This window comes from Triticum urartu, chromosome 2A (assembly GCF_056163025.1).
Source record: "Triticum urartu cultivar PI428250 chromosome 2A, HENAU_Tu73, whole genome shotgun sequence".
In the NCBI taxonomy this organism is placed as follows: domain Eukaryota; kingdom Viridiplantae; phylum Streptophyta; class Magnoliopsida; order Poales; family Poaceae; genus Triticum; species Triticum urartu.
Genome location: NC_141874.1, coordinates 42,555,219 through 42,569,551, shown reverse-complemented (window position 1 = coordinate 42,569,551; position 14,333 = coordinate 42,555,219). Strand labels below are relative to the sequence as shown.

General features: G+C 39.7%; 1 protein-coding gene across 1 annotated transcript in view; it reads left to right on the top strand.

The window, feature by feature from the left end:
* Positions 1 to 3,275: 3,275 nt before the first annotated feature.
* Positions 3,276 to 14,333, top strand: part of LOC147983443 (uncharacterized) — a 39,500-nt gene continuing 28,442 nt past the window's right edge. The window contains exons 1-7 of the mRNA XM_087540732.1: positions 3,276 to 3,365; positions 4,162 to 4,290; positions 4,376 to 4,453; positions 7,309 to 7,434; positions 7,523 to 7,633; positions 7,738 to 7,884; positions 9,208 to 9,337. Of these exons, the coding sequence (XP_087396858.1) occupies positions 3,276 to 3,365; positions 4,162 to 4,290; positions 4,376 to 4,453; positions 7,309 to 7,434; positions 7,523 to 7,633; positions 7,738 to 7,884; positions 9,208 to 9,337 (811 nt within the window). The remainder of the gene's footprint in view (positions 3,366 to 4,161; positions 4,291 to 4,375; positions 4,454 to 7,308; positions 7,435 to 7,522; positions 7,634 to 7,737; positions 7,885 to 9,207; positions 9,338 to 14,333) is intronic.

Sequence of the window (14,333 nt, the reverse complement as noted above, 5' to 3'; positions counted from 1 at the left end):
ACCTATAAGGTGTACCATCGAGGTGGTGCAGGCCTCCTCCCTCTCTGGCAGCATGAGTGCATGACTGGTGCTGTGTGGGCAGTCAAGTTCATCTTATTCATGTTTCGCAAAAAAAAAAGTTCATCTTATTCATATATGCAGAAGGACTTAGTGGAACTACAGCCACATGAAACCATTGCCTGAAACAGGGGAGGGGGGGGGTGAATTCGTACTTGTGGTCTTTGGCCCGTCCATGGAAATCTGCAGCCAAAGGAGAGGTAGGCCCGCCATCGGGGCGGCTAGGCCCTAAGGCTGGAGATACAATACAAGCTGCTCCCTGTGGCCTGTAGATTCAGTCTAGCTACCTACTATCCATTGTGTACACCAAAAGTCTGTCGATGGAGGAGATGTGCTAATTCACAGCTCGCCTTACAATTTTAAGTCCCGGTGGGCGGGTGAGGCTTATTCGCATCTTGCTCCCCTCACAGCCTCACATATTGGAAGAGGGTTTAAAGAAGAAGAAAAGAAGCTTTGTCGAGATATAAAACGCGGGATCTCATATTGGAGGGTGAAGGTGATTATGTCAACGATTCCAATATGATTGATCTCCACGACATGGGGTCACCCATATCCAAACATGATGGTCTCATGCCACTAGTTTATTCGAACGTTCGAGCTATCATGTGTAGACAATTGACCCTTCAAGTGACGGTGGAACATAGCAGGCACAGACATGACATGTAGGTCGCTGTTCTCACTCTGAATGTTGAACCGCTTACGATTACGAACGCCAATATATTGTCCAAGCTTGGAAGGGAGACCTTGCCACCGCCCACACCGGCGCCTGGCAATGGCGAGACATGACGAGTCCTTATGGCGAGGTGGTTGTGTTGGATAGAGTGAACAAATCGGGGTGAAACAAATGGATAGTGGTTAATGGCGGGTGCTGCCGATGTAGCCAATGTCTGCATTTGCACTAAAACATCGATGAAATTCTTAGGGACGAACCATACATGGCGTAAGAAGGCGGTAATAGGAAATGGTTCAGGTGTTGTGACTTTCATAAGGGAGCAACAACATGGTTTAATATGACTGCATGCATGCAAAGATTAGTGCAGCCAGCATCCAAAGAGGGTTATGGAATCAAAACAATCATTTTATGTATATAAAGCTCTTGAGTCTATATTTTAACAACCATGCACGCTACCATGATTGCCGCTTGCACTGTGGCTCCTTCATTTGTATGTGTGCTGAATTTGTTCATGTGTCTTCATCTAGGTTATGAAACCCACCCTTGAGTCCATGTCTCGGGATGAAGCTTAGACTAGGTATGCTTTTGATTAAATTACGAAAGTATGTTGTACTGGACTTGCACCCCTTCTACTAACGTTTGTTTGTGGGAGTTATTTTTATTTGAGAGTGTGGCGGGTTTAGATGCTTGAATAGAGGCATGATTCTCATTTTCGCTCTTCTATTCCTTTACAGGATTTCTCTTGTCAATCTCTTCGTTGATGAAGGAAATCAATCATAAAGGGAAAAAGGAGAGGAGGAGTGCGACCAAGAAAGAGAACATCTGTGAATATCTTATAGGCCCACACGATTGATATGATGTGTTGTAAACTTGTTTTAAATTGACACCTATATATGTGGCAAGTGCACGATGTGGGAAAACAGTATCGATCTTCACCAGGATTGTACAACATGCATGATTCTTTGGCTACAACAATTAATGAGAGTAAATACCGTATGAACATACACATATTTCATTGGGAAATGCTTCTTAATGAATATATACTACTCCCTCCGTTCCTAAATATTTGTCTTTCTAGACATTTCAAATGACTACTACATACGGATGTATGTAAACATATTTTAGAGTGTAGATTCACTTATTTTGCTTCGTATGTAGTCACTTGTTGAAATGCCTAGAAAGACAAGTATTTAGGAACGGAGGGAGTATATGACAGCTTGATTCATTTTTAGTAACGAAAACAACCAGCGCGTGATTCTTGTTTTGGTAATGAACAAATCTATAAATTTTAGGAAGGAAACATAGGATAGGTATCTCTTGATCTTGATGTGTTAAAATATGTAAAAAAAATTCTGAGGGAGGAAGGGAATTTTATACTCCTATTAGAGCTAACAGATCGACTCATCAGGACAATGCGCGCCTGGATACCTGCACAATATTTTGACCCAACCTTCCAATTTTGACACTCTCAAATGACTAGTACTCCACCACATTAAATGAACTGGTTTAATTTCTTTCTGAATACTAGCTATTCCAACTTTCAAGTATGTTTGGGCTGTCAAAGTTCCTTTAAAAATTAAAATGTTTATGTGATTTGTCCATAAACAAGTTATTTTAACAAAGAACAACTTGATTAAACGCAATTGAACAGGACCTACTAGGTGTAGTTTCTGTGATCGGGATGAGACGATTAAGCATTTATTCTTTGATTGCCCGTTGGCCAAAGTTCTATGGCGGACGGTCCATATTGCTTTTAATATTACTCCACCGACTTCAGTCAATGCTTTATTTGGGACATGGCTTAATGGGGTTGAGCCTGAATTAGCAAGACATATTCGGGTTGGAGTTTGCGCTTTGTTATGGACTATCTGGAATTGCAGAAATGATTTGGTTTTTAACAGAACATCACGGATTCATTTTTTGCAGGTTATTTTCCGAGCTACGACACTGATCCGTTCGTGGTCGCTACTCACTCCGATGGAGGCCAGGGAGCATTTGGTTACTGGATCTATCCGTTGGGAGATGGTAGTTCGGGATATCTTCAACCGGTTTGGATGGCGGTCATGTAATAGGATAGGCAATTAGTTTCCTTATCTATTTTTAGCCAGGCGGTTGTGGCATCTTTTTCGGGTTAGTTTGTGTATCTAGCCGTCTGTCGCTCTGTGTGAGCTGCATTTATCATTTGCTTTTTGTTTGGCTGGAGACTGTGGAACCTTGTTGGCATCTTTTGTTATTTGGTTAATAAGATGGCTGTATGCATCGTTCTGATGCAGAGGCCGGGGAGATCCCCCTTTTCAAAAAAAAGAAGATATCACCACAGGTTGTAAACCACAATAAAGAATGCCAGCTAGCACACTTCAAAGAAACGTCAGGGCAGTAAGGTTAAATAGGTAGACATCCCCTCCGATCCCATTGCACAAAGTTTTGGACTTTTGAATCTATGAAAAGAAGAGGAGAAGGGCGAGAGATTTCAATGGAAGACCGTGAGGGAGTGGGAGGGGGGTCACCGGAGGGTGGCCAGAAGAGGGAGGAAGATGCCCGGGAGATGGTGGATGGTGTGACGGAGCCACCAGATTGGCTTCCAGATGGATGGATCTGGGAGGTCCGCTGTGATGACGACGGTGAACACTGTGAGGTACCACACCCGTCGCACTCACCGAAGGCAGCTTCCCTGCTACCATCGGTGATCCTGTTGCGCCCATCCTCTCGTTTTCATTTTACGTGCCATACTTTTCCCTTATCCGTCATCAATCAAAAAATCGAATACCAAAGAGTATCGGTCGCTCCTTCTAGTTCCGGATTGCTCCGCGCTTAGTCGCTCGCCGTCGCCAGAGTTGGAGGCTGCTGGGTGACCACCGCCGCGTGGATCTGCCGTTGCGTAGGAGATGGGCGAATTTTTGCCCATGCATCCTATTCCTGTGATCATGTCCCCTAGCTAGGACCCCGATACCCGCCAACACCACGGCAAGCGCGGTGTCGTCGAAGCCGAAGACCTGGGCCTTCTGGTGGCTCCGCCATGTGTCTCCGGCCGAGAATAAGCTATTGTCAGAGACGAGCTAACGGATCCAGCAGGCAATTGTATTACAAGGAAATTTACATTAATTAGCACGATGGTGGGTTCTTACTCTTTGCGGGTAGAAATCTCCTAACACATATGTACGACTTGGGGTTGCACCGAAAGGCCTTCGTGGTGCCAAGAAAAGACATCACCAAACATATTCGCAGTCCATGCTCTTGTTCTGCTGTAAGAAAATCCATCCATATTCTTCTAGAGTTCGGATGTACTACAGGGATACATGCTTATAGATAGACTTACTAAAGCACATGTTCATTCTCTACAGATGTTTGTATATATGCTATTTTGTTTTTAGTTTCCATTTTATTATTGGGGATATGTGATTTTTTTTCTCATTACTTTTGTTTTTGTCCAGTACTACATATGTCCAGTGTCAGGGGCCGAATTCACGATGAAGGCAGAGGTCCTGAAGTACCTCTTCTCCGAGATGGATGAGCAATATATAGAATCGATGGAAGCTGCTGCTGCTGATGGGATGCTCCACGTATGTTTTTCTTAGCACGGCAAGGTCATTATACATTTTTTTTACAATATCAATCATTGATTTATCAATCTATCATGGTATGCAGAAAGCACACGACTGGCTTCCACAGGGGTGGCTGCTTGAGATCAGAGCAGGCGGGGAAAACATGGACAAGATGTACAAGGTGGTTTTTTTTTTGTTATATCAACCAAGTAATCCTCCTATGTATAAATTAAACTGCCGGTGTACCTTTAGAAGCTAGGGTCTCTCAAACTCCTGCAGGTGGTGCCGCTGCCGCGGAGGTGATCGCTAGCTCGGCGTTTGTGCAAAGCGCTTGGCTGCACCCTACATGCAATACCCTAGCAACTAGTGGGGCGACCAACAGTGATCGATCTGAGCACTGGAGGTCGAAGTGTCTAACTGTCCAGGGCTAGTGTTTCAGCCGTATATATGATCCATGTAGCATGTAGCCTGTATGGCTTACATCTGATTGATCGCATTAGCAATGGGCGACTGGGCTCTTAGGCAGACGAGAGATACGACATTCATACAACATTGAAGCTAATGGTCAGACACTAACTGTGATTATCATAATCCTCCTTATACAGAATACATGCGGAAATTGTAGAGTTATGTTCTAGTTCTGTTAGGATAGAGTTAGTGCTACCAGGTTAATTTCGGGAAGCTGTCGTGTCATGGCCGAGTTGTGCTAGCTAGGATTTCAACTCCGAGTAGTGTAGGTGGTCGTGGCTGTGTACGCTTTCCATACCGTGACACAGAGACGCAATAGAAAAAAGAGGGTTACGACATATGTGACCTTGGCCACACATTTCCTGTCTTAGTGTTCATGATTTATTTGATGTGATGTATTCTTGGGTGAAACACAGGAGTGTCGAATCAAAACATTCTACAGTAATTTGAGAGGAACTAGCACACATGCCCGTGCGTTGCAACGGGATAATAAAATTACATGCCTCTAGTTTAATATAAGAATGGATCAAGACCCCACATATTTGTAATCTCTAATTCAACATGGCACTCTTTAATTAGAGCCAAACCAGTATATTCTCCTTTATTGGCATTTGCCACACTTTCTTTCTTAAGAATTTATTGGCACATGGAAAGCGACCACCGTCAGTAATTTATGGTGCCAATTATTCTGAACAAGCCGATTTAGCTCAATATGCCGGATGCGGATCAGGCCCAGTATGAAAGTGCCCAAACACACGACCTGAATGACACGACCGCATGTTGCTAGCCACTCAAACAAACTTGTCTTGCTAACCAATGGTCGACCTGAATATTTAAGAATATAATGCAACGTTAGATTCAAAACATTTTTATTTATTTTTTTGAACTTTTCAAAAAATAATAACTATGAACTGCCAAATATACTTGGTAACGTGAATAATTTTCCAAATTACAAACAATTTTTTGAAAATTCCATACATTTTATTTTAAACACAAACAAAAAATTTTAACGCAACATTTTTGAAATTTACAAACATTTCTTAAAAGCCTTAACCTTTTATAAAAATATAACTTTTTCGAATTTTTGGAAAAGGGAACGTGTTTTGAACATTTAGAAGAAACTTAGAAAATGTGCTTTTAATGCAGAAATTATTTTGAATGTTTGAACAGATTACTAAAACATGAAAATTTTCAAAATTTTTATATTTGTTAAATCTTGAATAAATATGGAATATCCAAAGATTGTTTTTAAAATGTGAATAATTTTTAAATTTTTTACAGAAAATAGGAAGGACAAAAATAATTAAATTGCAAACATTTTGCAATAGAAACACAATTTTGTCATTCATAACATGAACTACAGAACTTTGCAACGTGAACAATTTTCCAAATTACGATTTTTTATTTTGAAAATTCCTTACATTTTTGGAAAAATTATGAACACAAAATTTGAGCGAAATATTTGATGAAATCAACATATGTTTCTTAAAAACTCGAACATTTTATAAAATATGAACATTTTTTAAGAAAGATTTTTGAAAATGTGGACATGTTTTGAATATTCACAAGAATTTTAGAAAATATGTTTCTTCACTGCAAACATTATTCACAATGTTTGAACATATCGCTAAAACAAGAATAGTTTTCGAATTTGGAAAAACAAATGTTGAAATATTTGGAAAATTTTGAAAAAACAAAATAAAAAATGTACATAATTTTTAAATTTTGAAAAATAAATTTAACGACAAAAATAATAAAATTCCAAACGTTTTTTAAAATAGGAAAACATATTTGTAACTAATAACTTTTTACGAAATGTTGAAAATTTATTGATGTTCTGAACTTTTTTTTTTGTATTTTCTAATTTCAGATAAAAACTTGGAATGGGAAAAATAAAAAGAAATAGGAAATAAAAAGAGAATGAAACAGGAAAAGAAAAATTGAAATAGAACATAGAAAAAATTTGTGCAGCCCAGTCTTGGGCGCCCTGTAGTTAGCTCGAACTATTTGCCGCACTGTGCAGGAAATAGGATTTGTATTGCTCATGGGCAGGAAATAATATGCTGACTTTACTGGGCCACCAAGCGCTCGGCCCACGTACGAAATTCTGCCCCTACAAAAGTTTAATACCACCTCGGATAGGGAAAAAATATTTTGGTGGTGAACGGATGAAAAAATTGGAGAAACGCACCTTGTTTTAATAGTAGGTATAGATATAGATATAGATATTATACATACCATGTTCGTCTTCTTACCACTAATAAATTTCCTAAGCAACTTTTCTGTCACCAACAAGTTATTTGTCCCTTGAGAGAGATGGAGTTTGATAAAATATTGGGAGTAATTCTAGTTATGTTCATGAGTGAATAGTTCATTAAAGATTGATGGCGAGTTGCAATATATATTTGGTTACTTTCCACAAGTTCCTACAACAATTATTTATCACAAGTAGAGGTAGCCTTCATGTGCCTGGATAATGTAAATTTAAAATGGCAATAATATAATATACTCACGCCAGGAAATAATTTTGATTTGATCATAACATTTTCCATTATCATTATTTCACAGTTTTATGTTTACCCGCCGCTAGCAGTCCGGTTATTTTCAAAAGAAGATGTGCTACTCTATATTAAGGAAATGAAGATCTCGAAATGTGATACAGATGGAGAATGCGACACAAGCTCTCAAGAAAAAGTGTGTTTCTTTCTATCACTACGTAAATTAAATCTTGTATCTACAGTGATCTGACTTACCAAAGCTAATATGGTGCCTTATTTTGTAGATTCTAGCAGAAGTGGATTTAAACCCATCTAGGCTCCCACCAGGATGGGTCAAAGAAGTAGTTTTCAGAAAAACAAAGGAAGGAACCAAGGGAGGGATGAGGAAATATCCGGTATATAAAATAAATTATACTCGTGATCTTTTCTGGAATAAAGTAATTTCCATTGTTCTTTGTAGTAATTTTTTTCAAATTTCTGACCATGAATAATTATGCAGTACTATACGGATCCTCTTAGCAATTATACATTTCGGACATTGAAGTCTGCAGTTGGCTACCTTGAAACCAAAGAACTTCCAAAATTGGCATTTATTCAGAACACCAGTGTCCACGATGTGTACAATTTTGAGAAGTTTGCAGATCTGGTAACTGAGCTTCCAATGTTATCTATCATCATAGTAATTATCCTTGCAATGTTATCTCTTCTCAAAGTTCAATTTTTAGTCTAGGACTTCACCTTTCTTAGAAGCACGTGAACTGTTGACCTATTTGCTATTATACTCTTTAAAGTGTTGAGAACTATACACTTCAGATATGCATTGTTTTGTATAAATAACATGGTATCCCAAGAGTTGTGAATGGTAAATCTTTTCTATGTTGTTTTCATTAAAAAAAATTGTCATTCTTGAAATCAGAAGACAAGTTAGGCCAGCTAGGATTGCAGGATTTTTATAGGGTTCTGATTGCTACATATATAATTCTTATGGGTTACACTCTTTGGCTTCACATTCTGGAGGCATTTAATCGATCAGTCTAATATCATATATTTTTTATTCCTGTAGAACTGATGTACAGTATGATTGATGTAATTTTACCCGCAAAAAAAAAAGATTGATGTAGTTTTCATTTTCCGCGTAATCCATGTCTATATGACTATCCTCATATTTTATTCATTTATTTATTTATTGTACACTATTTCGGTCTTGCATTCCCACGAAATTTACGTGTGCGTACCTCAACGAAACTGATGCGAAAAATGATTATATATCTAAATATTGGGCCAGAAGGTAGATCATAGGTTTAGTCCATATCCACAGCAAGAAAAGAATGGTCTACTATATTGCACCCTTGAGTATACCTTCTTTTTTATGCAAGAAAAACTTCACCATAGGTTTGAATAGAACAGGAAATCTTCTTTCCTTTTTTGTGCAGCTGAACTAAACTTACTTTATTATGTAAACAGGGACAACAGAGCTTTTCCAATGCCAATATAATGCAGTTTTAGTATTATAGTATAGGAAAAGAAACAAGTTTTATCATAAAAGACAAGACTTTGTTCAACCTACATTAGACCAAACTTGGAACTGTTCATTTTCTTTATTTCTGTCTCAACTTTTTGGAGGTAACTTTCAATAGCTTAGAGAACTTTTTATAAGATCGGTGTCACCGAGGCTACTGAGATTCCATGTTTTCCTACTCAGATCCGGCATAACTTGGTATTTGAATATTCAAAATGTGCTGGCTCAAAATAACAGAAAGTATACACACAATATATATGTTTCTGATGTGGTTTGTAGTTATACAAACGAATATAGTGTGTAATTAACTAAAAAACTTATCGAGTTGTTGGGTAGTCAGCTTTACTAACAAAGGATTGCATAAACTTTATTGAACTTTTGAAATTTAGTAAAGAAAACAGTTTTCTTAATGGATATTTGGTACTTATATTTATCTATTTATTTTTGCAGCATGAGAGTTTGCGCAAAAGACTACTGCCAAAAGATGGGAAGGCCGATATAGCAACTGCAAGCTCATCAAAATCTAGAGTATCATCACAAGGGGTGAAAATAAATTACAATGAGAAAACTTTATATGGATGTAAGTTCTTCCTGTTATTGGTGCGATGGTTATTTAACCATGCATGTGTTATTATTTCTTCAGGTTCTGCCATCCATCCAGTCTACTCTTAGTTACCAAAAATACTTCTCTCTTGTTATTGAGGATATATATAGAAGTAACCTATACTAGCTAGTAGAAAAACTGTTCAACATCTATTACTGAGGAACCTCATGCATACTACATAATCTTGTGGGCAAATAAATTTGGTAGTACACATATATATTTAATCCTCTGTTTTCTGGATGACTGTAAGTTACCAGGTTTCGTTTATCTTATTCTATTGATGTCTGTTATTTTGATGCATGTTCCGTTTTCGCTAAAAATTTATGCAATCAAAGCCAACCTTTTTTAGTTGCTCGAAACCTTTGTATGTACGAAATTATCCTGAAATTTGAATAGTGCACCCAAGGTCCTCTTATTTGGATATTTAAAAAAATCATATAAATAGGATATGTTCATGTTAAGTTTACAACTTGTACAATCAACTCTGGAATGAAACTGGTCTGCTTGGCTCTTTGGCATGTGAATTTTCATGTATACTTTCAAGAATCCAAGCCCTTAGATTCCTGTAGTAGCAGAGTTTGCAGGTTTTTCTTGAAAAATCATGCTTGTTGCATCTTTAATTCTGTAATAACATATTAAGATATAGGTCAGGCTTCCCTTCCACCCATAGTGTGCATTGCTTGCATTCTTAGAAAATACTGGAAAACGGAGATCAACATGATTCCTTTGGGAAATTATACGCCACACAATGCTATGATAGGTGTTGCCTAATCTTAAGATTGTATCTGTATTTCCTTCCTATTGATACTTTTCTTTGTATAGCTGAGAGCATCGACACCTCTACGGGCTCGGTTTCATGAAATGAGCACAAAGAATTAAAAAATAAAAGCATGAAAACGACAAGGAAAGAAACGAATTCCTCCAAAACTATCAAGCGCCCAAGAGGGAGACCATCCAAAGTAGCTAAGCAAACTGGTGGAGACACAAATGGAAGAGATCATCAAATTGAGCACGAAGAACAGAAGGCCAAAACAAGAAAGGATAGGTCAGCAAATTAAAAAAAAAACAGGAGGCTGGCTAGTGGACAAAGAGTTCACACATGAAATCATGACATAAACTATAGAGCACATAGATGGACGTCGCAAGTGCTATTTTGCCAGAATTTGGTATTACATTTCTGTTCTATGTCCCAGTACAACTTTTACTAAATCTCTAGAATAAAGTTCGGAATATATTCCCGTGACTTAATTGGTTTGTGCGAGAGTTGAATTTAAGGGGCCTAGAAACATTCTTGCAATTTTTGTTAAAGAGTGGTTTTTCTACACCCAGGTATATTGCTCCCACGATGATGAGTAAAATAAAAAAGATAGCAAAAAAATCTGAAAAATTTGTGGCTTCGATTATGACCAAATGTTTAGGTGATTGCAAAATTTGAAGGACAAATGACATCAGAGGAGCTCTCTACAAAAAAATAACAAAATTTGTGCTGAAACTTATCCGTACTATTTGATCAGAATTTATATTTGGTTTGTATTGTCCTCATTTGATGTTATTTGGCCACAAAATTTTGCAAGCACCTAAAACATTTGGTCATAATAAATCCGCAAAGTTTCAGGATTTTATTTTTTGCTATTTGTTTTGATTGTACTGTTCATCATGGGTGCAATGCACTTCTACACTTTGGTGTAAACACAACTGTTCCTTCGGGGGAAGGAGCGAAAATCACGTGTTGTATGTATTTTCTGTAAATATGGGGTATTAAAGTGAAAGTTTTACACCTAGAGGAAGACCCGGCGAAAGGGGGGAAACCATGGAGTCTTGTGGGCCCTATGTGCTCTGCCAGCTAGCCATGCAGGAGGTAATGGACCCCTTCATATTACGCTTTCTACCAGTGTATGTCATACCCATGGGGATGTCAAATTTTGCAATGTTATGGCTGACCAGGGGATCCCTTCCTTCATTGAGGTCAGCTGGATTTTTCCTCATTCGAAATTTCCGTTGGTGTAATTCATCATTATAAACGCTAAAAACATTGGGAGCACCATATTCATCCATAGAACCATCTCCATCTGCATCTTCAATATCCCACACACACAGAATAATTGCAGACAAAATATTGCAATCACCTTCTTGTGTTGTCTTTTTTATGGATACCATTGTGTGTTGGTGGGGTATTTACTTTCTTAGATTGTAGAGCATATCTTTATGCCTCTTATCATGGTTATGTTTCTAATTTACGAGTACTTGATTATGTCATTGGGATACTCTGGGAACAAGGGAATATACTTCTCTCATTGTCTGCTTCTGGGCGCGCTTGGACTCGAGCTCCCCGAAAATCATGCTAACCCTGCGGATATCCTTTGTAAAGATTTTCTGGGCTCCTCCAATGCTACTAGCACCATGCCAGGAGTTTCCTGAGCCAGAGGACGCTGGCGTGCGCTTCCTCATCGTCACCGTCAGTGTCCTCGGCTGACTTAGAGTTCTTCTCTTTGGCCAACTTATCATTCATGATACATTCTCTTGTCGAATATGAGGCCTTGTAGATGTCTTGGCTATGATACTTGTAGGGGCCACTCATGATTTACTCGTATGTCCTGGATGCTTATACTTGTTGTCCCACTTCTATTTCTTGGCACTGCTGTCCCTACTAGAACCAACGCTATTGGTTGCTTCTACGAGGTTGGAGTCTTGTTCGGGCTACCTTCCCGGTTGCGAATGCGGTTTTGATTTCTTCCGGCCTTCGCTTCGGGTGACTTGTGGGCATCAGATGCCATGATTTGTCGACTACCTGTGCGGGCGGTCTCATCGTCTATTGCATAGTCGCTTTCCTGAGATGTGCCATAGTGGTGAGCCTTCCTTTCTTCTTGTTTATAGCTGAGCTTGTGGCGGAGATCCTGATCTTGTGCTCCATTGACGATGCATGGATAGCCTAGTCTTCGGAGATGCTGAACAATGAGTTTTGCTTATTGGCCAGCGAGCTATTAAATCGCGAACCGACTTCTTGCCCCCTTGGATGTAGTTGTTAGCTCATACCCACGACTAGGATACTTATATTGTATGTCCCTTCAAAGTTGTTAACGAAGGAGCTTAAGTCCGTCCTCTAGCGGGTCGTACTTGGCAAAAGCCCGTTGAGCCATGTACTCGCTGACCCGGTTAAGTAGAGAAGGAAATATCTGAGGGCGTTACCCATGTCGCCTCGGCCATGTCAATGACTATGAGGTAATCATTGAGCCAATTGACCACTTCCATTCATAGAGTACTTGTAAACACTGCGTACAATGAACAGCTTTGGGAAAGGGTGTGTGATTGCTTCATAAGTGAAAGACGACGAGGCGATGATTGAAGTGAATGGTGTTGAACATGGTGATGTCGGCTCGTAGTTATACCCGTATCTTTCCTTCCCCCGGGTCCGGATGTGATCGCGGAGATCGGGTTGATGGGAGAGGCCCTCATGCACAAGTTGGGGTGGTGGTAAGGGAGGTCAGCAGGTAATGGTCTAGACGAACCGGATTGGTTGATGTAGGTTGCTAGGTTCATCGTGAAGTGGTGCCATCACCCTAGCCTGAGAGCCCGAGCGATTGTGCTGCCAGAGATGACCAATTACGGAGAGTTTGTCATCGTTATTGCCGAGATGGAGCCTTGACTCGCATATGTTGTCCTTGAGCTCAATAGTGTTGCGAAGCAAGGTCTGGAGAGGCGCAATGATGTCAGCGTCTCACTAGCCTGGAGTGGCTTGAAGCCGGTATACAAGGGCAGCTGTTGGTTCAAGGTCGCGAGCTGAAGTTTAGAGCATGTTACCATTTGAGTTGACATTCAAAATAACCTTGCATGCTGCAATTAATTTTATTTGAGTGTGTCAGGTTTAGAGGCTTGAAGCGAAGCATGATTCTCACTTTTGCTCTTGTATTATATGCACGACTTCTATTGTTAATTTCTTCATTGGTGAAAGAAAGGAACCATGGAGGGAAAAGGCGAGGAGGAGTATGTTGGAAATATGCCCTAGAGGCAATAATAAAATGGTTATTATTATATTTCTTTGTTCATGATAATTGTCTATTGTTCATGCTATAATTGTGTTATCCGGAAATCGTAATACATGTGTGAATACATAGACCACAACACGTCCCTAGTGAGCCTCTAGTTGACTAGCTCGTTGATCAAAAGATAGTCATGGTTTCCTGACTATGGACATTGGATGTCATTGATAACGGGATCACATCATTAGGAGAATGATGTGATGGACAAGACCCAATCCTAAGCATAGCTCAAAGATCGTGTAGTTCGTTTGCTGTAACTTTTCCGAATGTCAAGTATCATTTCCTTAGACCATGAGATTGTGCAACTCCCGGATACCGTAGGAGTGCTTTGGGTGTGCCAAACGTCACAACGTAACTGGGTGACTATAAAGGTACACTACAGGTATCTCCGAAAGTGTCTGTTGGGTTGGCACGAATCGAGACTGGGATTTGTCACTCTGTATGACGGAGAGGTATCTCTGGGCCCACTCGGTAATGCATCATCATAATGAGCTCAATGTGACCAAGTGGTTGATCACGGGATCATGCATTACGGCACGAGTAAAGTGACTTGCCGGTAACGAGATTGAACGAGGTATTGGGATACCGACGATCGAGTCTCGGGCAAGTAACGTACCGATTGACAAAGGGAATTGTATACGGATTGATTGAATCCTCGACATCGTGGTTCATTCGATGAGATCATCGAGGAGCATGTGGGAGCCAACATGGGTATCCAGATCCCACTGTTGGTTATTGACCATAGAGTCGTCTCGGTCATGTCTGCGTGTCTCCCGAACCCGTAGGGTCTACACACTTAAGGTTCGGTGACGCTAGGGTTGTTGAGATATTAGTATATGGTAACCCGAAAGTTGTTCGGAGTCCCGGATGAGATCCCGGACGTCACGAGGAGTTCCGGAATGGTCCAGAGGTGAAGATTTATATATAGGAAGTCA